The 25,320-nt window shown below is 39.7% G+C and overlaps 1 protein-coding gene across 3 annotated transcripts in view; it reads left to right on the top strand.

Moving 5' to 3' along the window:
- LOC133301353 (F-box/WD-40 repeat-containing protein At3g52030) overlaps nt 1-25,320 on the top strand; it is a 59,750-nt gene that overhangs the window by 14,588 nt on the left and 19,842 nt on the right. For 2 of the 3 annotated variants that reach the window (XM_061500981.1, XM_061500980.1), the window contains exons 5-7: nt 1,273-1,371; nt 4,059-4,162; nt 25,186-25,275. In XM_061500981.1, coding sequence (XP_061356965.1) covers nt 1,273-1,371; nt 4,059-4,162; nt 25,186-25,275 — 293 coding nt within the window. The remainder of the gene's footprint in view (nt 1-1,272; nt 1,372-4,058; nt 4,163-25,185; nt 25,276-25,320) is intronic. The other variant, XM_061500982.1, reaches the window with a different exon arrangement.

Here is a 25,320-nt window from a genome sequence, read left to right as displayed (position 1 = left end):
CCATCTTACCCTTTGCCCGGATGACCAACTTAACCGATTGAAACCATTGCAGAAAATTCTTACCGTTCAACCGGTGATTAGTGATCTGCAAACCTAAGTTGTCTCCAGAGGGCTGAGAATTTGGGGCAGATGAGAAGGCGGAAGAACGATTCAAGGAAGCCATGAGTAGAAAGTGAAGGTTTGACTGTGGACCCCAAATTTTTTTTTTCTCCGATTTGATATTTGACCACTGGAACAGGGACAGAGGAGGCCGGCGAGGTGATCTGGGCAGCTCGCGCTGGGAAAAAAAGTCCGAGAAGGCGGCGCGTGGACTACACGCGCCGGAGAGGAGCCGCGCGTGGGAGGTCGGACGGCGACGGGTCCGGCTGCGTTTAACTCGTCGGAGCCTTCTGAGTTGAATGGTACCTCCACCTTCTTGATTGGAGGTCTGTAGGTATGGTTTTCTGGGATTTGGGTTTAGGTTGGATTGTGTTTGGGTGGTTTTGGGATGATTTCAGCCTTGAAGGTGGCTGATTTAGGGTAGGAACGAACCCGCTTTGATACCATATTGAAAAAGGTTTCTGTATATTGATATTGAATAAATTACATGAGTGTGTATTTATACAAGGAAGAATCGCTAAGAATGACTCAGCGATGACTAATCAATCCTAATCACAATCAATTCTAATCAATCACAATCAATCCTAATCAATCATAATCAATCCTAATTAATAGGAAATAAAAACGGAAACATATTTGAATTCTGATTTTCTACATACACAAAGGAGTTGTTGAATGATCAAAAGTGAACTATGGATGTTCTATTATATCGTGTAAAGAACCAATTCAACCCAAAAGCTTAAGCTGTGGGTGAGGCTACATTAATGGTTTTATATATCTCAACACGCCCCCTCACATGAGAGCCCACTGGGTTTGAAGGGTGGACGATGCACAGGCCCACCTACCTGTGCGAAGAAAGAAATTCCACTAGGAAGAAAGTGGGGGGCGGTTAGGATCGAACCCAATACACCTAGGCTCTGATACCATGTAAAGAACCAATTCAACCCAAAAGTTTAAGCTGTTGGGTTAGGCTACATTAATGGTTTTATATATCTCAACATATCGGATGCATGGATGGATAAGAAGAATAGAACTTTGATAAATTTCTTGGTGAATTGTCCATCGGGGTCTATGTTTGAGTGGTGACTGACAAAGTAATTAAGTGCTGGTATGGTATAGTTTCCAACTAGGTTAGTCCTTGTTGAACTTACTATTTCCATTGCATTATGATAGGTTATTCGTCTCTGGTCATTAGACAACTACAAATGCATGGAAGAGTACTTGATACCAGATATGTTCCCTCTTGTTGACTTTGATTTTGATGAGAGCAAGGTTAAGTGATTTAATGAATGTTTTATGGATTAATTTTGCCCACTGAAAAAGAAATTCTACTCTATCAGTATGATGCCTCTTGTTTAAAATATAGTTCAAAGCTTTTATTGGGAGTGAAAACCTTAATTACTGTAAAATTTACACTCATGTTTTGTTCTCATGTAAGACTTGAATGACATACTATTATTGTCTTTATTATCTTGCATTTAAAAGCAGACCGGAGATACCCCGTTCATGGTACTGGGTCACTAGGTCACTGGTTCTGTTGAGATATATAGTCTCACATTGATTGTGTGGGCAACTAATGTGGCCTTTATAAGGTCTTGGGCACTCCCACCCTTTGAGCTAGCTTTTGGGGTGGTATATCCCAAGGTTCTTTACATGGTATCAGAGCTTGAGTGACTAAAAAGGTCACAAGTTCGATTCTCACGGCCCCCCACTTTCAAGTGGAATTAAAATAAAAAAAAAGCACAAAAAGGTAAACCAAAAATTGGGCCTGTGCAATTCCACGCTTTTAGCCCAAAGAGCTCTTGCGTGAGGGGGCGGGTTGAGATAAATAGTCCCACATTGATTATGTGGGCAACTAATGTGGTCTTTATAAGGCCTTGGGCACTCCCACCCCTTGAGTTAGCTTTTGGGGTGGTGTATCCCAAGGTTCTTTACATGGTATCAGAGCTTGAGCCCTCACCGCCTCCCACTTTAAAGTGGAATTAAAAATAAAAAGCACAAAAAGGTAAACAAAAAATTGGGCCTGTGCATAATCTACGCTTCAAGCCCAATAGGCTCTCGTGTGAAGGGGCGTGTTGATATATATAGTCCCATATTGATTGTGTGGACAACTAATGTGGCCTTTATAAGGTCTTGGACACTCCCACCCTTTGAGCTAGCTTTTGGGGTGGTGTATTCCAAGGTTCTTTACAGGTTCAATTGCATGTTTATAAATAAATATAAATTATAAATAATATAAAAATAAAAATACACATATACAACATAGTAATCAATCTTGGACAACAACCGATTCCAAAACCACGCAGTGGGATAACGAATAGCCTGTAGATAAAAGTTGCATGAATTATACTACATATATATAAATACTAAAAAAAAACAAATTTAAAGATCTATTCATGATTAATATTAGCATAGCTTTATTAGTAGGCTCAGTGGGCTTTTCTATTTACTGATTTACTCTAAGTTCAGTGTTATATTGTAGTCTTGGATGTAGTGGATTATAGCTTCTGTTTTTGTTAGTCAGTTGTAATCTGTTTAGCTTTTTTTTTAGACTTTGCTGACTCATCTCTGAGTCACTTTCCACTTTGATACCATACAGTGTAGCTTTATTAGTAGGTTCTGTGGGCTTTTCTGTTTACTGATTTACTCTAAGTTCAGTGCTATATTGTAGTATTGGATGTAGTGGATTATAGCTTTTGTTTGTAATTTGTTTAACTATTGTGTTAGACTTTGCTGACTCATCTTTGAGTCACTCTCAGCTCTATATATAGAGCTTGTACTGCATTTCTTTGTAACTTTAAATCTTAGATCTGAATACAAGGGCTTCACACCATTTTCTATCTCTCTTCATTTTCTTAAGCCAAATACACAAGTCAATAACAACAAAAGTCAAGCAACATAAAGGAACTAAACATTGTCACTTTCGAATTCAAATACAAGTTTTTCCTCAATTGAAATCATCATCCTCGGTATCTTCATGCCGCCAGTGCATTTTGCCAAAGCACAAGAAAAGACCAAGGCTGAGGTATTTGGTGGAGTTGTTCCTTGTGGCTAGTGGAATGATGCCATGACAATTACCAAAGCCTATGTGGAGTGGATGATTACCAAAATCAGAATTAAAAAAAAAATAGATTTTGGTGCAGTGCGTAACATAATAAAGGTTAAAGAACCCAAAAATGAGTAGGGCTTGGCCATATAATAGAGCTTGGCTGGAAAACAAAGTACAGGGTTTGGCCAAAAAACACCAAGGCTGAGAGAGAGAGAGAGATTATTCCGCACAGGTTTTTACTCACTCTTCATAGGAGCGGCTGTGACAATTGTTATTCCCCACAATGTTGGTCGTGACAGCAGCCGCAATATAGGCAAAACTCGAAAACACTATGTGATGGCTACTGCATAGTGGCCAGATAACACATTGCCCGCGACACATTGCCCCCTCACATGAGAGCCCACTGGGTTTGAAGGGTGGACGATGCACAGGCCCACCTACCTGTGCGAAGAAAGAAATTCCACTAGGAAGAAAGTGGGGGGCGGTTAGGATCGAACCCAATACACCTAGGCTCTGATACCATGTAAAGAACCAATTCAACCCAAAAGTTTAAGCTGTTGGGTTAGGCTACATTAATGGTTTTATATATCTCAACATATCGGATGCATGGATGGATAAGAAGAATAGAACTTTGATAAATTTCTTGGTGAATTGTCCATCGGGGTCTATGTTTGAGTGGTGACTGACAAAGTAATTAAGTGCTGGCTGGTAAAAATCTAATTTTATTTAATTTGGTCTTAAATAAATTGTTACAAGCTTGGAGAATGAATCTGTTGTGGACTCCATGCAACACGCCACACATGGTGTCCAAAAAAATGTTGATGTCAATTAAAGTTTGTCAAAGTTGCTAGCTTGCTTAAGTTTTGCATTTTTTATGGTTACTAACGTCTCTTCAAATATTTATTTGTAGATTGTTGGTCTAATTGGTAGTCGGTTATGCATATGGAGGCGGAATGGGAAAAGAAGCATATTTCCTTCACTTGAAGGCAAATTTGTAAAAGGTTCATGCATACGGTAAGCAAAAACAATGCTCTGTTTTCTGGTTTCGTCTAAAATCTATTTACGGCAGTCAAATGTTGTATGCGTAGTGTGGAGTGATGGCATGAAGTAAGTTGGGAATTTATATAAATTGAGTTTTATTCCAAGCTCTTTTAACTCTTCCTCCCTCACTTCAAAATGTCCCCCTTTGAAGAATTATCTATATGTTGTATACCAGAAAGGTGAGACCGAATACATAAAAGGTTGCAACTACTATTGTCAGTTAAATATCTGCCGAAAATTAATTATAACTTTCAAATTTGAAGCCAAGTGAGAAGAAACTTCAAATTTTTGCATGGCATTGATACTATCATTGAGTTTAGATTTTCTGTAGGTATTTTGTTAAGATGGCTCAAAGTTTTATTTTGTAATTTTAGAGTGTAGAAAATAGGTTTCTGAATTGCTTCAGGGAATCCTTTGCAAAACCTTTTTTTAATGCAGGATTTACAATCTCTAATATTGGGAAGTTAGGAAAATAAGGAAATTAAGAAAAATAATATATATATATATATATATATATATATATATATATATATTTATTTCAAATTCTAACTATTTACAGTATAGCATACCCTAAATAGGAGATATGTGAAGTATTTCCCTAAATAGGAGATTCTTTCTCGAGCATTTAAATCATATCCATCAAGCTTGTTACAGATGAAGTTTATTTGAGATTCCCGCAATGACTTTGTAAGAATATCAACAAGCTAATTACTAAAATTAACTAATTCAATGGTGATTTTCTCGGAGAGAACTTTCTTCCTATTAAAGTGACTATCATTTTTTGTATGCTTGGTCCTCTCATGGAAGACCATATTTTAATTTTTGTTTGAAGATATTGCAACTGGTTCATCGCTTTGTAACTAGTCCGATTCGAGGAGGTCTCTGAATTAAGGCTTTAAACCCCTCTCAAATACAATACTGGAGAGGATCAAACACAGGCGAAGTATATAAAGTAGTTTTTTTATCATAATATGTAGTATGTAAATTTGTTTGAAGAACATTTTATGCAATATGTAAAGTAGTTTGATTATCATAATATAGCTTCATATAATCAATATTCCAAACTTCAAACTCACGAAGAAAATGTTTCACCCATATAAGTTCACAACTAACCATTGACATCAAAGTGCCCAATCACTATCAAAGTGCTCCATAAATTGAGCATTACCCCCGTCTTCATACGACAATCCTTGACTTGGAGCATTTTTAATAGATCATAAGATTCGTAGCACTATATTCAGTCGAAAAAGAGATAATCTTATTGATAAAATTGTATATTACACCTGTATAATTTCTCTCTATTTAAAGAGACTAAATAACCTAATGGGCTAAGCTCAAAGAAAATTCTAGAATGAAAATAAATAAATAAAGAAATAAACAAATACAATTATTTACAGCACTCTCCCTCAAGCTGAGGAATAGATATTTATTATTCTCAGCTTGCTAGTAAGCTCTTGAAACCTTTCTGAGAGAAGTCCTTTTGTTAGAATATCAGCTAATTGACGTCTAGAAGGGATGTATGGAGTGGTGATCAACCGGCTATCAAGCTTCTCGTTGATAAAATGGCGGTCGACCTCAATGTGCTTAGTCCGATCATGTTGAACTGGATTATGAGCTATACAAATGTCGGACTTATTATCATAAAACAGCTTCATAGGTCCTTCACATCTTATTTTAAGATCACCAAGTATAATTCTCAACCACAATAATTCACTAACGCCTTGAGCCATAGCTCGAAATTCAGCCTCAACACTCGATCTGGCAACCACGTCCTTGGCAACCACGTCCTTCTTCTTACTCCTCCATGTCACTAGGTTACCACAAAGAAACATACAATAACCAGTGGTAGATAGACGATCAGTTATGGATCCAGCATAATCAGCATCAGTATAAACTTCTAAAGAGAGATTCAGGACTTACCAGTGGTTCAGACGATTGAGGTTGATGGTGAAGCAGTGTGGGCTGCTTTCTTCTGTGATATACCATCTCAGGTGTCACAACCCTCCGTATTTCCAGTGTATCAGATGGGTTAGACACAGAAGAATTAGATACAGGAGAAAGATGTGTAGGAGAAGACATGAAAGGTCCAGACTCAAAGATAGAAGATGATGAATATACTGAAGAACTGCTCTCCCCCTGAAGATGAGGACTTGAGAAAAAGAACTCAGATTCATGAAATATGACATCCATTGAGACAGAGAATTTCTGACTAGCAGGATGATAACACTTGTAGCCTTTTTTTATCAGGGATATAATCAAGTAAGATACATTTGAGAGCCCTAGGATCTAACTTACCGCGAAGATGTTTATGAACGTGGACAAAGACAACACACCCAAATACTCGTAGCTAAAGACTCTGAATAGAGGAAACAAAGGGAAAGAATGAGGTCATTGAGTGAATAGGACTTACATTGTCAAGAACTCGAGAGGGCAAGCGGTTGATTAAGAAAGCTGCAGTAAGAATGCCATCTCCCCAGTAGCACTTGGGTACATGATTTTGAAAAAGTAAGGCACGAGCAACTTCATGAAGATGATGATTCTTCCTCTCAGCAACTCCATTCCGTTGAGGGGTGATGCTCACCGGCAAGTGTACCGATCGCACAAGTAATACAATGATAAGAAAGTATCGTCTCCACAGGGATTGGATCGAATATCAAATAATTGTCCTTTTAAGATGGAAGGAATTCAAATAGGTGTGACAAATATTGTTGATTTGATTAAAATTAAGAAATAAAAGCAAGAACGTATTTTTGGAATTTTTGTGATAAATAATAAAAATAAAAATAAGGATTGATTTGTAAAAGTATAAGAAAGCATTGTAGCTAGAGTGCACTCACCAAATGATTCCCACTTCTTACTTTGGATTGATTTACAATACTCATTTATATAATTACTCAGATAAATTATTATCTAAAAATATTCAGTAGTTAACCCTCAATTCCTTGCAAGATTAACCCCAATTGGAACCCTAATTTCTTGCAATGTTCCTCGTGGCATTAAGCAATGAACCCAATAATTTAAGCATCTACAATCAAATATACATCTATTCCTAGCATGCATATAAATTGTTATCCTACCCCCTTTCAAGATCAAAACCCCAATATTCCTATCTAGGGTTCTAACCCTCAAACTATCATCAACTATTAGATTGATCAGTTCTAACAACGAAGACAGAAATTACGCACAGGGTAGAGATAAAGATAATTATATAAACGAATAATTACAAACCAATCCGTTGTAACAAGGGTTCACATAGGGTTCGTGACCTAACTACAATAAAAAGTACCTAGCCAACCATGATTATGGTTGAAATATCAATGTTCAAAATTGAACTGGAAATTGGAAAAGGGAAGAAGAAGATGAACAAGATCTTCGCAAGACTCTCCCTCTGAGCACGACCGCCGTCTCTGAAGAAATTCGCATGCCTCGTTCTGTGTAAAACATCCTATTTATAAGCCATCTTTCCTTCTTCCAAGTTTGCCCTCGTAAAAACTTGGTCCTGTAAAATCGCAAACTGGGGCGGGTCCGCGCCACTGTGGCGCTGGTCTGCGCCATTTTTCTGCCCGTGGTACTGTGTCACTTTTTTCCAACTGGCGCGGGTCCGCGCCATTGTGGCACTGGACCGTGCCAACTCTCTGGTCATTGGCCTGGACAAGGTTTTATGCATCTCAGGAGCAAGCATCTGGCGCTGACTTGCGCATCTGTGGCGCCAAGTCGCGCCAGTTCTCTGGAAAATGGCCCAGCAAGATTGATGCATCATGGAACTTCCACCGTTGTGGATTTGCGCCACCAAGCTTTTTGTAATTTCCGCCTCTTCTCTCTATATAAACATAACAAATAGGTGAGAAATGTCATTGAGATGGAAAAGTCAATACAATAAGCAATTATGTATAAAAAGTGCTCTTTTATAACTTAATTCTCATCATTTCTAGCTTGGAAAACTACATCTGCCAGAGGCACATCAAACCATTCCCAGATTTAAACGTTGCTGTCCCCAGCAATGTACAAGACTCAATCCAGGAAACATTCAATTAATCCAACATAACAATCCATAGACACTCTCAGACACAATATGCCATGCATGACTGACCCAATATCATAAATTCCCAACAATGTCATCAACTTCTTAAAGATACAAGTCTACATTGATTACCCCTCACACAGATAAATAATGTCCACTCAACACTCAGTGTTTAAGGGTATCATGAGCACTCAATCAATCACAGCTATAACACTACTATAGGCTTGATCATATTCTCAAAAATTCTTAAAAATGAAGAATCAAACACATGCACCAATTGATCAAAAGGACTTCACAGGTTGTAACTTGGCCAAGTTAAATGGTAGGAATATATGGATAGTAGCTCAAACAACAATGAGATTGAAAAACTGATACTCTTTCACCTTAACACATTCAACTCAATGATTTTGCTCCACTAACATTTCCACAGAATTTCGGGAATTAATTCCTGTCAGCCACCTTTTATGCACATTCACCCTTTTTCTTTTTCTTTCTTTTTTAATTTTTTTTATAAGGGTACAGATGACATCTACATCCCCTACTTACTTTACCTTTGTGGAGCTTACCTCAATTTCTTTGTTTTATTTTCAACACATCAGGAATTCAATCTCAATCAAGGTAAGTCACATGGATATAGGTTAAACCATCAATCAGGCCACATGTCATTTATCAACAAATTAAGTTTAGGCTCAAGGGGCTAGCAATGGAAAAATTTCATACAGGTGGGCTATTTTTGCCATAGGCTAACAAGAACAAAATGCCTTTATCCTCTCAACCAATGCATGCATTACAGAGAAACAAATCAAGTTCTAGAGTGTTACAACAGTGAGGTCTCTCAACAAGAAAATTCAGTTTTTAAGCTCAAACCTCACAACTATGGTATCAATATAGACTTAAGAAAATTGACTTCAGACATTATCTGAATTTCACAACATTAATTCGGACAAACGAGCAATCATGTAATCCAATTATACCTATGCAATATCATGTTAGAATGTCATACAACATACTTCCAAAAATTCAGTTAAGCACATTAACTAGATAAGCACATTTAACCTTGAGAATTGCTTGAGAAACAGAGCAATATTTTCTTTTATAGATAAACAGATCAAAATTGGATCTCAATCATTTTATAAAATCGAAAGAATAACTGTGGTACCTTAGATTTTTCATGCATTCAATAAACCCAGGTTACACGAGTGCAATCATCAATGAAAGAAACAAACCATTTATTACTAGAAGCATGAGGAACTTTAGAAGGACCCCAAACATCAGAATGAACAAGATCAAATGGCTTAACACTTTTAATGGTACTAGAAAGAAAAGAGACACGATGGTGTTTAGCATACTGGCGAACATCACAATGAAAACACTCAACAGACTTGGACAAAAATAATGATGGAAATAAAGACCTAAGCAAACAAAATGGAGGATGCCCTAAGCGTTTATGATGGAGCCAAATCAAAGAGTCGGCAGTAGAATGTAGGGGTGTTCATCAACCGATCCAAACCGATTCAAACCGCGGTGACCGAACCGAAAAACCGATAACCGAATAAACCGAAAACCGATTAAAATTCGCAAATTTTAATTGGATTGGATCGGTTTTTGGATGGGTTGATGAAAACCGATCCAATCCAAACCGATCCAATATATTAATTTTCCTTTACCTACTTGGGTATTTCCCTAATTATAGCCTAAAAATTTCTAAACCCAAGACCCATTAACCCATCAACTAAACCCAAGAAAAAATCTAGTAATATCTCATCAACAAAATTCTATCTTTGTAGAGCTTCATATCTCATTGTCAAACTTAAAAAAATTATATTATAGTTTACTAATGCTTTAGTATTTCAAAAAAAAAAATTTACAAAGCCAATATATACAAAAGATGTTATTTGCACAATAATCATGAAATAAATTTTAAGATTTTCAAAAAACCGAAAACCGATCCAATCCAAACCAAAAAAAATTGGATTGGATCGGATCGGTTTTGAAAAAAAATCAAAACCGAATGGATGATTATATGATCAAACCGAAGGGATTGAATCGGATGATTTTTGCTTCCAAAACCGGTCCAATCCAGGCCGCGAACACCCCTAGTAGAATGAGACTGAGTCAATAAGGTGTGATCCTTAGCATACTTTGCAGAAGATTCTGGCACCAGATAGTACAATCCACCTTGCTCCTTAGCACCCCCAATTGTCTTTCCCATGGCGAGATCCTGAAAAACACAGTGAGTAGGGAAGAAAGTTACAGTGCAATTCAAATATTTGGTAATTTTATGGATAGAAAGAAGATTAGTGGAGAGTTTGAGAAGATAAAGAACATTTTGCAGTTATAAAGAAGGCAGTAAATATATGTTATCAGAACCCGCGATTGATGTAAGCCATCAGTTACGGCTATTGTATGGGTGCCAATAGTAGGGTTATAAGAAAGAAAGGAGTCAGCACAACAAGCCATATGATCAGTAGCGCCAGAATCGATAATCCAAGAATGTTTAAAATCAGTACAAGAAGTAAGAAAATAATGAGTAGTGGAGCTCTGATTAGACTCCTCTGAAGGTGTATGGTAGAAAACGTTACAGGGGATCACATCCCACTGCTGACTCAGAGGAGAGAGGTGCAAATAAAGTTCTTGAAGGGAATTCTGTTGAGAGGCGTAATTCTGTTGAGAGGCGTTCCGTTAGTGCTGAGCATGCTGCTACTGATGTGGAAGGAGACCCTAATGTTGGGTATATAAACAGAACAAACAAAGGGTAGAGGAGGCTGGCTGGCATTTTTGGGAGTTCTTGGGAGAGATCAGTGCCTCTACAATTGCACTGAATTTACTTGTAACGAGTCTGTAGTCTTTCTTTTATGCATTTTAGGAGTAATGTTGTTTGTAAGTTGAATTTACCATTGCTGATATAAACACAAAAATCCAGTTTACTGGGCCAAATCCTTGTATCGTTGCGTTATTTCTCTGATTATATTGCCAGTCTTATCAACTGGTATCAGAGCACTTCGATCCTTGGGGTGCTTTGAATGGTTCTCACTCGCAACATGGATAATCGGTTGGAAGTTTTTGTGGAGCGTTTACGGAGGATAGAGGCGGTTGCAGACAAGGAAGCACAGACACTTGTAAAAATAGGGAGAGTCGTGTCCGACATGCTCCGACACGGTGTCGGACACGCGGTCAACTTTTTCCGACACGTTGACTATTTCGACACGCTAATTTGACCGTGTCCGACACGGTCAAATGGCATTTTCGTAATTTATTATTATTATTTATTTAAATTTTTTAAAAAAAATTATTTTTTTTAAAAATTAAAATATATTAATAAAACTTCCACCTGATCATATCAATTTTATTTTTTTGTCTTTTTTCCCTTTAAGTAGATAAGAGATCATCTCAACATCATTGTTGTCAATTCCTATCACACTCTTGTTGTATCTCCTTGTCTCTGATCTCTCTCTCTAATATGATTTGATCTCTCTATCTGATATTATATCTCTCTCTCTCATCCCAGTTCTTATATTTTTTATTAAAGCTTCCATCTTTATAACGTGTTGATGGGTATTATTAATTTAGTTTCATTTTTTGTTAAATTATTAAATATTAAATGAAATATACACTATATAAATTAAAAATATTATTTAATATTAAAACGTGTCCCAACGTGTCGAAATCCATAATTTTTTAGGATTGACGTGTCGGAGTGTCGTGTCGTGTCGTGTCACGTGTTGTATCGGTGCTACATAGGTTGCAGACGAACGTCACGAAAGAAGCGAATAGAGGCTAAATGACATCTTAGCCTTGCTTCAGCGAAACAAGCGCAATCGAGAATGAAACAACAGGGAAGCCAGTCCCCGCCGTGGTCGTTCCCGTCGGAGGAGTACGGATTCAACTGAATCAGAATGGCGAAATCCGTTGGCCAGAAGACATGGAGGGGGAATCTCACGTCAACCCAGCCTTGATCCACCTAGGTTCTCTGGTGAAGATGTGTTTGCGTGGGTGGCCATAGTCGAGCGATACTTCTTGGTTAACGAGATCCCTAAACGCATGAAGGTGGATGCGGTCATGGTCGTTCTTGATGGACTTTCTCTAAACTGGTTCTTCGTGTGGGAGCGTAGTAATCCAAACGCTTCTTGGGAGGAATTCAGGACGGACGTGATGGATCGATTTCAATTGGAGTTGACTGGGAGTCCTTATCAGGAGCTGATGAGTTTGAAACAAACGGGTAGTGTTGCAGATTATAGGGCTGAGTTTGAGAGGATAATCAGCCCCATTCACTACGCAGATGAAGCTATGCTCAAGGAAATCTGGTTGCATGGGGTTTGTAACAGCCTTCGAATGGAATTGATTCAAAGCAACATTGATTCCTTATCAGACATGATGAGGACGACAATGAGCTTGGAGAGAAGGAATTCATCATGGATGATTGATGGGCTGGGTACGATGTGGGTTGGTAGGGGAAATGGATTGGGCCGTTCCAATCAGGCCACAAAGGGGTTATTTAATGGGCCACATGCCAAAAGCTCGGTCACAAATGCTGCCCAATCGGCTAATGCCGAAACACGTGCCTCAGGAACGAACCAAAACGACATGCGTTTTGGACAAGGGAAACTTATGCGTTCTAATAACGCTGGGGTTGTGGTAGACTCTAGAGCACTCGAAGCTTCTGGAAGTAACAGTGTCAGAGGAGGAGGGCGACTCAGCCAAGCGGAGTTACATGACCGTAGTCACAGGGGGCTTTGCTTCAAGTGCGGGGAGAGGTGGGACCGCAACTACCGTTGCCGGAATGCACAGCTCCAGCTGCTGGTTGTCGAGGAGGAGGAAGAGATGAACGAGATGGGGATACCCACAAATGAAGAGACGAGGGCTGAGGAGGAGCGACTGATCGAAACGGAGACCTTGCAGCTTTCCGTCTACAGTATCCTAGGGCTTTCTTCGAACCAAAGCATGCAGTTGTGGGGAACTGTGAAGGGGGAGAGGGTGACGATGTTGGTTGATAGCGGTGCCACCCACAATTTTGTCAGTCGACAGGTTGCGGAAAAATTGAGGTTGTCCATTGAAGACTCATACAACTTTAAGGTTGAATTAGGGGATGGTCACAAAGTGGGAAGTCAAAGGGGTGTGTCGTCAGGTGGAGTTTCGAATTCAAGAGTTTCAACCGAAGCAAGACTTGTTCGTTTTTGACTTGGGCGGAGCACAGGTCATCCTTGGAATGGAGTGGTTGAGGGGTTTGGGGGAAATTACGGTAGACTTCAACAAATTGACGTTGAAGTTTAATACCGAGGGCAACGAGAAGATTCTTCGCGGATATCCCTCACTTTTGCGTACAGGTGCGTTGGCCTCTTTTCGGTCAATGTTGAAATCACTAAAGGATGAGGGTAAGGGGTGTGTGATTGAGCCTCAGTGGGTTCAAGGGGATTCAGAGGCAGTGCTGGAGGATTGGGGTGAACTCACTCAGCTGTTAACAGAATTTGAAGACATTTTCCAACAGCCTCAAGGCTTGCCCCCCCCCCCCCATTGTCGTCAAGATCATGCCATTGAGCTTAAACCTTGAAGCGGGGTGCCAAATATGCGTACTTGAAGGTTCGAAAGACTGCACCATAGTCATACCATGGTGCGCATACATGGGTGGAAAACAAAATTTTTTTGCAGCGGAAGCATAGACCATCTATACACCCCATGTATGAATGCTTTTCGTTGAAACGAAATAGGGTTTCAGAATTACCTTTACACTTGTAGGCGCAAAAAGATGACGCCCTCCAATGGTGATCCACACGATTATCTCCTTCTTGCAAACGAGAACTCTTTCTCCTTGATCCCTCTTTATCCTCGGTGGCTGGGTAGGCGCATGCAAGGAAGAGGCTACCAAGTGTTTGGATTATTTTTCACAAGACTATAATGGTGTCTTGAGGTTAGGTGATGGTGCAACAAGAGAGAGAGAAGGAAATGTTGGAGCTTTTTCTTTTTCGAATGCGTCCTTACAGGTACCCCCATTATGAAAAGTCTTTAATTGAATCTTTGGTTTCTGAGTTACTGAATGCAGGGATGATACGACCTAGTATCAGCTCTTACTCGAGCCCAATAATTTTGGTGAGGAAGAAGGATGGAAGTTGGAGAGTTTGTGTGGATTACAGGGCCCTCAACAAGCTCATAGTTCCGGACAAGTTTCCCATTCCTGTTATTGAGGAACTCTTGGATGAGTTAGGAGGATCCAACGTTTATTCCAAACTTGACCTCAAGTCAGGATATCACCAAATAAGAATGAGGGAAGAGGACATCCCCTAAACGGCATTCAGGACCCACGAAGGTCACTACGAGTACTTAGTGATGCCTTTTGGGCTCACCAATGCTCCCTCCACCTTCCAATCTCTGATGAATGAGATATTGAGGCCTCATTTGCGCAAGTTTGTACTGGTGTTCTTTGATGATATTTTAATCTACAGTTGTAGTAAGGGTGAGCATTTAGAGCTTCTCAGGTCTGTTTTAAATATTCTACGCCAGCACCAATTGGTAGCAAATAAGAAGAAGTGTAGTTTCGGACGACAACAGATTGAGTACCTTGGCCACATAATTTCAAGGGAGGGTGTGAAAGCCGATCCTTCCAAGATTGCAGCTATGTCTCAGTGGCCTAGCCCTAAAACCTTGAAAGGGTTGAGAGGTTTTTTGGGGTTAACAGGTTATTATAGGAAGTTTGTTCAAGGGTATGGCAAAATAGCCAAACCACTTACTGACCTGTTAAAGAAGGATGCTTTTATCTGGAGTCTAGAAGCCCAATCAGCCTTTGAACAATTAAAGGCAGCCATGTGCTCTGTTCCTATCCTAGCAATGCCTAATTTTGAGAAACCGTTCACTGTTATTACTGACGCGTTTAGAAAAGGAATAGGAGCAGTACTTACACAGGAGGATCGCCCAATTAGTTACATCAGTCAGGCATTCTCTCCTCGGGCCTTAGAAAAATCAGTGTATGAAAAGGGATTGATGGCCATTGTGTTTGCTGTTCAAAAATGGAGACCATATCTATTGGGTCGTCATTTTATCATCAAAACCGACCAAAAGAGCTTGAAGTTTCTCACTGGCCAGCGGCTGTTATGGGAAGAACAGCAGAAGTGGGTCTCCAAACTCCTTGGATATGACTTCGAAATTCAGTACCAGCCTGGGAAGGAGAACAAAGTTGTTGATGCCTTGTCCCGTAATCTGCAGTGTTTTTCCCTCTCTTGTGTAGATGCCAACAAGTACGAAGCCTTGGAGCAAGAATTACAGGAAGATGACAGAATGAAGGGCATCATTCAGGATTTGATAATCAATCCACAAGCTCACTGAGGATTCAGCTTACATGGTGGGCGTTTGTATCATCAGGGCCGATTGGTATTAGCAAAGAATTCTAATTTTATTCCATTGGTGCTAAATGAGTTTCATGATTCCTATGTGGGCGGGCATTCTGGTTTCCTTCGGACATTAAAGAGGGTAAATAGCTTAGTGTACTGGGAAGGCATGCGCAAAAGGATTAAGGACTATGTGGCTGCTTGTTCAGTGTATCAACAAAATAAAGTTTTCACTTTGTCTCCTGCAGGGCTTCTACAGCCTTTACCCATTCCTACAAGCACTTGGTCTGACCTATCTATGGATTTTATAGGTGGATTACCTAAGGCTCAGGGCTTTGACACAATTTTTGTAGTGGTGGATCGTCTTTCGAAGTATGCCCATTTCATTTCTCTCAAGCACCCATATACGGCCAAGGTAGTTGACTTATTATTCATCAAGGAAGTAGTCAGATTACGTGGGTTCCCAACATCCATTGTAAGTGACAGAGACAGAGTTTTCCTTAGTGCATTCTGGTCTGAGTTGTTTCACTGCAGTGGCACTAAATTAAAGTACAACACCTCTTATCATCCACAATCAAATGGCCAGACGGAGGTAGTGAATCGTTGCTTGGAAGATTATCTAAGGTGTTTCTGTTCACCGAAACCCAAAACATGGCCTTCTTGGCTACATTGGGCAGAATTTTGGTACAACACCACTTTCAAGAATGCTACTGGTACCAGCCCTTTCAAGGCATTATACGGCTGCGAACCACCCACACTTTTTAGATCTAGCTTTGCTATTTTCCCTGTAGATGAGGTATCCACAATGTTACAAGATCGAGATTTGATCTTACATGAGTTACAACAGCATCTTTTGGTTGCTCAGAACAGAATGAAGATGCAATCAGATCTGCACAGAAGGGATGTGGAGTTTAAGGTAAAGGACATGGTTTATGTCAAGCTTCAATCATATAGACTAAGATCACTGGCAAGGAAGTTCAATGAGAAGCTAAGTCCACGATTTTATGGGCCTTACGAGATAGTGGAACGAATTGGGGCTGTAGCTTACAGATTGCTGCTACCTGTGGACTGTAAGGTCCATAATGTTTTCCATGTTTCCTTTTTAAAGAAGGCCATCTCACCTACTACTACAGTGCAACCTTTACCACCCATGTTGAATGATGATTGGGAGCTTATGGTACAACCAGAGGCTGTCCTTCAATGGAGTAAAGATTCCATGGGGCGAGTTGAGGTGTTAATTAAATGGTTTCAGCTTCCTTCCTTTGAGAACACTTGGGAAGATTCAGCCCAATTTAATTCTCAGTTCCCTGAATTTCACCTTGAGGACAAGGTGAAGGTTTTGGGGGGAGTATTGATAAGACTTCTCTGAAAGTGTATGGTAGAAAACGTTACAAGGGATCACATCCCACTGCTGACTCAGAGGAGAGAGGTGCGAATAAAGTTGTTGAAGGGAATTCTGTTGAGAGGCATTCCGTTAGTGCTGAGCATGCTGCTGCTGACGTGGAAGGAGACCCTATTGCTGGGTATATAAACAGAACGGACAAAGGGTAGAGGAGGCTGGCTGGCATTTTTGGGAGTTCTTGGGAGAGATTAGTGCCTCTACAATTGCACTGAATTTTCTTGTAACGAGTCTGTAGTCTTTCTTTTATGCATTTTAGAATTAATGTTGTTTGTAAGTTGAATTTACCATTGCTGATATAAATACAAAAATTCAGTTTACTGGGCCAAATCCTTGTATCGTTGCGTTATTTCTCTGATTATATTGCCAGTCTTATCAAGCTCATACCAGTTATTGCCAAAGTACTAGTACTAGTACTATATGGCTTACTCAGAGAATCAAGCATAGTCCAAATCCGCTCCAATGCATCTCGGCGAATTGAAATAAATTTCGAAGATGCACCATTTGAACCAATCATAATGTTGAGGTGAAAATCACACAAATGCAAATCCAAATGATGTCTGACCGAAGAAAAAAGCGCAAATCTGGAAAGAGGAGACAAAATCCGAGTAGTTCTGTCCTGAAATAGTTTTTTTTTTTTTGTGAACAGTACCCGATGAACAGTACCTCGTGAACAATGCGCGTGAACAGTACCGATGAACAGTGCGCACGATGAACAGTGACACGTGAACAATAGTTTTTTTTTGGAAAACGTCTGTGAATATGGATTTCTAAAAACGGAGTCAAACAGTAGTCCTCTTGTCCAATAGGTCCCCGGAAAAAAATAATTTCCGGTAGCGGCTAGTGGCAGCGAGAGGCAAACAAATAGGGTTCTGCTCTAAAGGCGGCAGTTGCGGAAGCAGAGCCCTCAGGATCGAGAGCTCTGATACCAGGTTGAGAAAGATATAATCTTATTGATAAAATTGTATATTACATCCGTACAATTGCTCTCTATTTAAATAGACTAAATAACCTAATGGGCTAAGCCCAAAGAAGATTCTAAAATGAAAATAAATAAATAAAGAAATAAACAAATTACAACACATTCCAATGATCTAGGCTTACCACACTGATTGCGAAGGAAATGTCTGGTCTGGCTAGTTTAAGGTAGTTTAGTTTCCCAACTAAACTGCTATACCTGTTTGGATCTGATTAAGGTTCCCCTTGATCTTGTAATTGTTTACTATTTTGATCCATGGGAGTGTAAATAGATTTGCAGTTTGTCATATCGGACTCTTCCAATATATCCAAAGTATATTTTCCATGTGAAGTTTTGGCCATTCAGTTTGTGGCTAGTGATATGGAGAAGAGTGCCTTCAATTGGGCTGGCTATAGTTGTGCTACTGATCTCCAATTAGGATCCCACTTTTGAGGTGCATTTCTATACCATGTTGTCTACCCAATAGGCACCTTTCTCTACCATCTTGGCCTCGTCTCCTCCAAATTGGCCATCTCCTGGAGTTTCAAGCCAAGTCGCTATTCCACTTGCTTAGACATGTCGTCCTTTCATTCAGTTGCTCACCCTATGCGTATTCTTTTCAGTAGTGTATGGTGACATGTCTAGCTATAGCATCGTCTCTATCCACCACTTGTTATGCAGTACTCAACCTTCTCTCCTTTACCAAAGTTTGGCCTCATCGCATCCAACCAGTCACTAGAATTTATCCACCTGCCAGCCTTCGACCATCACATTATCTTATTGTCTTTGCTGGTCATCTCCAATCTAATCCAGTTCATCTGGCCCTTGTTCACCACCTTCCCATGGTTATTTGGCTCCCTTGGACGGATACCATCACTAATATCTGGAAACAAGGAAACTACAAATCACCCAGTTGATTGCATAATATACAATCCTTAAATATATATGATCTATTTCCTTAATTAGAAGATACTTGTAAAGAACCAATTCAACCTAAAAGCTTAAGCTAGTGAGTGAGGACCTTTTTAATGGTTTATAATATACTTTAACATGCCCTTCACACGAGAGCCCATTGGGCTTAAAGAGTGGATGATGCATCAGGTCCAGCCTACCCGTGCTAAGAAATTCCACAGGAGAAAGTGGGGGGCAGTGAGGATCGAACCCGGGACACGAGGCTCTGATGCCATGTAAAGAACCAATTCAACCCAAAAGCTTAAGTTAGTGAGTGAGGGCCTTTTTAATAGTTTATAATATACTCTAACAATACTATTTAACAGTTAATTATGGTTTGTCATTGTTTTGGATATTATATGGCTCTTTTCCAATGCTAGCATAACATTGAATGGGAGAAATTTGGAAGGTGTCTGGCCTCAACCTTTGTCTCAAATGTGATTTGGCCCTGGCCCTTTTCCCAAACGCGGTCTGCCACACCCCTATTCTTTATCATAGAGACCCGGATGTGGCATGGCCCCAGCCTTTCACATAATATTTCTCCAAGATGCTTTGGCTCCATCTTTGTCCTAGATTTTTTTCCGACTAATTTGTTGTAGTATATTTAATTGTAACAAGCTGGGGACTGATAGAATATCAAGAAAATATCTCATAATATCACTTGAAAGTAAGAATGAATAAAATTGTATTCAATTGTGTATTAATCTAATACAAAGAGTTACAATATATAGAGACCCTAATGGGCTTAAGTGAGAAGCCCAGAATATTTACTAATCTATTCAAATCTAATCAAATCAAATCTAATCAAATCATATCTAATCAAATCATATCTAACACTCCCCCTCAAGCTGGTGCATATATATCATAAGCTCCCAGCTTGTTACATATATGATCTATTCGGGGACCTCTAAGAGCTTTGGTGAAAACATCTGCAAGTTGATCACTGGAATTAACAAATGCTGTCTCGATCTCTCCTGACTGAATCTTCTCTCTAACAAAGTGACAATCAATTTCTATGTGTTTGGTCCTCTCATGAAAGACTGGGTTAGAGGATATATGCAATGCTGCTTGATTATCACAGATGAGCTTCATGGGCTGCTGTTCACAGAGATGTAGCTCCTTAAGCAATTGTTTTAGCCAGATCAGCTCACAGGTTGCATTTCCCATTGCCCGATATTCTTCCTCTGCACTTGACCTTGCGACAACAATTTGTTTCTTACTTTTCCAAGAGATCAAGTTTCCTCCAAGGAGAACACAATACCCCGAGGTGGATCGTCTGTCTGACGGAGAACTTGCCCAGTCAGCATCTGAATAGCTAGATACCTTAGCATTCCCTTTATTTGTGTATAATAAACCTCTACCTGGTGCTCTTTTGATATATCGAAGAATCTTGATAACTGTATCCCAATGGGAGTCACAAGGAGAGTCAAGGAATTGACTTGCCACACTAACTGCAAAAGAGATGTCTGGTCTTGTCACAGTAAGATAGTTCAACTTTCCAACTAACCGGCGATAACGACCAGGGTTTGCCAATGGCTCCCCCTGTCCGGGTAACAGCTTAACATTAGGATCCATAGGTGTATCAATAGGTTTACATCCCAACATACCAGTCTCATCTAGGATATCCAGTGCATACTTCCTCTGACAAATGGAAATGTCCTGTCTAGACTGTGCCACTTCGATCCCTAAGAAATATCGAAGTCTGCCAAGATCTTTGGTCTGAAACTGATTGAATAAGTATTTCTTTAACTGATCAATCCCAACTTGATCGCTGCCAGTAATAATGATGTCATCAGCATAGACTAGAAGATAGATACACTGACCAGAAGAGCTATGCCTATAGAAGACAGAATGATCGGCTTTACTTCTAGTTAAGCCAAAGGATTGAACAGCAGAACTAAAGCAACTAAACCAAGCCCGAGGGGATTGCTTCAGGCCATATAAGGATTTACGAAGCTTACATACCATTCCAGAATTCTCCCCCTGAGCAACAAAACCTGGTGGTTGCTCCATATATACTTCGTCTTGCAAGTCACCATGTAAGAAAGCATTTTTGATATCAAGTTGTAGAAGAGGCCATTGATGAATGGCAGCAAGTGCAAGAAATAGGCGAACAGATGCCATCTTGGCAACAGGAGAAAAATATCCCCATAGTCAAGACCAAATATTTGAGTGTATCCTTTGGCCACTAAACGAACTTTGAGGCGATCAACAGTGCCATCAGGACCAACTTTGACAGTGAATACCAATCGACAACCGACTACTGACTTTTCAGGAGGAGCATGAACAAGATCCCAGGTGCCATTGGAGTGAAGTGCTTGCATTTCATCAATCATTGCCTGACTCCAACCCGGATGAGATAGTGCTTCACCTGTGGTTTTAGGAATAGAAACAGACGAAATACTAGAAACAAAAGTAAAATGTGGTGAAGAGAGTCTATCATAACTCAAGAAACTATAAAGTGGATGAGGGTTGCGAGTGGATCGAATACCTTTACAAAAGGCAATGGGAGTAATCTCTGATGGAGGATCCGGAGGGGAAGAGTCGACCGGAGCAGGCGGTGAGTCAGTAAGAGTCAAATTTGCTGGAGGCGCAGGCGGACGACGCTGATAGGTGAGAAAAGGACGGTCCTTCGGGATGGAGGCAAGGGGTAGCTCCTCCGGGATAGTCACCTGTAACTGATAAAGACAAGTCAAGACAAGGAACAGGAAGAACATGATCAACTTGTGCTAACTGAGACGGGATAGAATGAAAAAGGTTGTTGATCAAGGAAAGTGACATAAGCCGAAACAAGATAACGCTTGAGATCAGGAGAGTAGCAACGATACCCCTTTTGAAAACGAGTGTATCCAAGGAAAACACACTTGAAAGCTTTGGATGTTAACTTATCTTTTCCTGGAGTAAGATCATGAACAAAGCAGGTACACCCAAATACATGTGGAGGTAAAGGATAGGAAGGTGCTCCTGGAAATAAAACACTATGTGGAACTTCATTATTGAGTATGGAAGAAGGCATACGATTGATGAGAAAGCAAGAAGTGATTATAGCATCTGCCCAGAAACGGAGTGGAACATTCATATGAATTAGTAGGGTACGTGCAGTTTCAACCAGATGTCTATTTTTACGTTCAGCCACTCCATTTTGTTGTGGAGTGTGTGGGCAAGTGGTCTGGTGTAACGTCCCACGGTTTTCCAAGAAATTAGAAAATTCAAGAGACATGTATTCTTTTGCATTATCACTACGCAAAATTTGAATAGAAGCACTAAATTGAGTGTTTATTTCAGCACAAAATTTTTAATAAATTGAAAATAATTCAGAACGATTTTTCATTAAATAAACCCAAGTACAACGAGAGAAATCATCAATAAAGGTGACAAAATACTGAAAACCTAAAACAGACATTGTTCGACTCGGATCCCAAATGTCAGAATGAACAATAGAAAAAGGAGCATCAGCTCTTTTATTTACTCGATTAGCAAAGGAAGAGCGAGTGTGCTTTCCTTGCTGACAAGACTGACAATTAAAAAACTTAAGACTGGACAAAAAAGGACCATATGCTGAAGCTTGGAGAGGCTTGGATGACCCAGACGACTATGAATTAGCTCAGGAGACTCTGTAAGAGAACACGCTACTGGAGAAGGTGGTGCAATCAGATAGTAGAGACCTTGTGACTCAATGCCCGCTCCAATCGTCTTCCCCGTACCCGGATCCTGCATAGAAAAAGATTGTTTAGAGAAGGTAACAATACATGAAAGAGAATGAATCAATTGGCTAACAGAGATTAAATTAAAAGGGATGCCAGGTATTTAATAAACAGGGGTCAAGGTTAAAAAGGGAGTTGGGTTGGCTTTCCCAATTCCACGAGCAGGAGCCTTAGTGCCATCAGCAAGAGTAACAGAGGGTAAGTTACTAGAATAAGAAAGTGAAGTGAAAAGATCCTTATTACCACAAAGGTGATGAGTAGCACCTGAGTCTATTATCCAGGGCCTAATAGATGATTGAAAAAGGCAATCAACATGATTACCAGTGTCTGGAGCAGGATGCTGAGAAGAAACCTTCTTGAGAAGTGCCTCATAGTCGGCACTTGAAAGAGTTACTGATCCAGTAGAAGGTGGTGTAGCATCAGTCTGAGCAAAGTTGGCAGTCGGTGGTTTCAAGTGAGGGTACTTCCTGTAGCAGCGTTCTTCAAAATGTCCAAGATTCTGGCAATAATTGCAACGAGGCCTCTTCCGCGGCCACCCTGTCCATGGCCACGTCCGCGACCGCGTCCACTGTTCCAATTGGAATCATTGGAACGAGAAAAGAATGCAGTGGAGTCAGTAGCTGGCGCATGTGTGGGAGCTGTTGATTTATCCTTGAGATTTAGAAGGCGCTGGAAGGTGTGTGACAGGCTAGGAGTCTCAGCACTGGTTAGAATATTTTCACGAACACTTTTTAACTCTTCGGAGAGGGTTACAACCATAAAGAAGCGCTCCACCTGCTTCTTGTACGCAGGAGCATCTGCAGCATGAGGTAACATAGCTAAGAATTCTTGCATCAAAGAACGAATCTTACCAATATAAGTTTCCATTCGAGACTTCGGAGATTTGCGCAATTCCATTATCTGAGACAATTGAATAAAGCTGCTGAATGTCATTAGTGTAAAGGTTTTTAGCTTCCTCCCATACGTCATAGCAGGTCTCAAAGGAGATGAAAATGTCTATAAGTGTCGGATCAATGGACTGCCAAAGGATACTTAGGAGTTGAGCATCAATCTTTTCCCAATCAGATGCCTGATCCTTGGGAGACTTAGTTGTGAGATGTTGACCGTATCCTTGAGCAGTAAACCAGAACTTAACTGAGGTAAACCAGGTCTTATAAGTAGCAGATCCGGTCAGTTTCATCGTTGTAATAGATGGGGTAGTACTAGTAATATTTTTGGATGAACTACTTAAACTCTCCATCACAGAAAAATTAAAACAAGATGACCAGTATTCTGAACGGACAAACAGCAAAGGATATAAAACCAGAATATAAAACCTGAATGAAAATTAGAATACCAATGAAAATTGTTAAGAACCTTGGGATACACCAGCCCAAAAGCTAGCTCAAAGGGTGGGAGTGCCCAAGGCCTTATAAACCTCACATTAGTTGCCCATACAACCAATGTGGGACTATATTTCTCAACACGCCCCCTCACACGAGAGCCCACTGGGTTGGTCGCCAGAGCAAGGAAGGTCTGATCGCAGGTTTTGCGGTTGAAATCGTCAGCGGAAAAGTTCTCCGGTGACTGTGAACAGTGGCAAACGGCTGTTCCGACGGCAAACGGAGGCTAAGGAGGTTGGGTTCTGACTTTTTAAGGTTGAGGCTAAATATTTTGTGACTAATTAAGGGTTAAGGCTAAAAAAAAGGTTGCCGGTATGATGCACAGCGAGAAAAGGGTTTTATGCGGAAGCGAGGTTTCCCAGAACGTAAGCTCTGGTACCAACTTGAATGTAAGAATGAATAAAATTGTATTCAATTGTGTATTAATCTAATACATAGAGTTACAATATATAGAGATCCTAATGGGCTTAAGTGAAAAGCCCAGAATATTTACTAATCTATTCAAATCTAATCAAATCATATCTAATCTAATATTTCTAACAATATCATTATATGTATTATAATATTTTAGAATATCATAGATAATCTTATGTGTGGTTTTCATATTTCATTATTTGTTTCCTTATTTACTTAGAATTACGAGTCGTCTATTAGCAGAAATAAAAGTTAGTACTTTGTCTTTTGTAACACATCCTTCTCACCAAAATTAATTTAAATTATTAAATCACTTTTCTCTTTTACATGTTCCTCTCCGAAATCCCTATATTTTCGACAGTAGTTAATGACTATAGCTGGAGATTCTGGAATTATTGCTTATTATGTACATCTCTTTAGACAAAAAACACAACTCCATATTTTCTCACTCTCTGTAAAGGTGGAGAAAAGTATATTGAATTTGATAAGTACCAGAGTTTTCCTAAATGACTACCAAGCAACCTGATAATCACAATGTAGAAAAAGTTGACTGATAGTTTCTGAACTATTGTAAGAAAACACATGTATCAAGTAATGGATCTTTTAGGCCTGCATGCTTATAGCAAGTCAGTGTTTTGAGTACGGTAAAGTAAACAATAGCCTTGATCTTAAGTGGGCTTTCATCTTCTAAAAGGAAGTTGTAAGAGCTGAATTGTGTGGGGAAGGATGGAAAATTAAAATTTGAAGTAGGATTTAATCCACTATTTTCTTCTGAAGTTAAGATTATAACATAAGACATGATTTATAACACTCCATGTATGAATTTTTTCCCCTTTTTTCTGTGCTCGCAGTTACTCTGATCCTGAAGCTGTGGTTGGATGTGATGATGGGGCTGTACGTGTTTTTGACATGTACAGTAGGAGATGTTCTCAAATAATAAGGTATTTTGTAGCTTTTTCTATTTTGATTTCTGTCCAAAAATGGTC

This window comes from Gastrolobium bilobum, unplaced genomic scaffold, assembly GCF_033153095.1.
Source record: "Gastrolobium bilobum isolate Gb01-03AN ecotype WA unplaced genomic scaffold, APGP_CSIRO_Gbil_v1 utg7287, whole genome shotgun sequence".
NCBI classification, from domain to species: domain Eukaryota; kingdom Viridiplantae; phylum Streptophyta; class Magnoliopsida; order Fabales; family Fabaceae; genus Gastrolobium; species Gastrolobium bilobum.
Note: the sequence above shows the minus strand (reverse complement) of the source record. Positions and strands in the feature narration are given on the sequence as shown.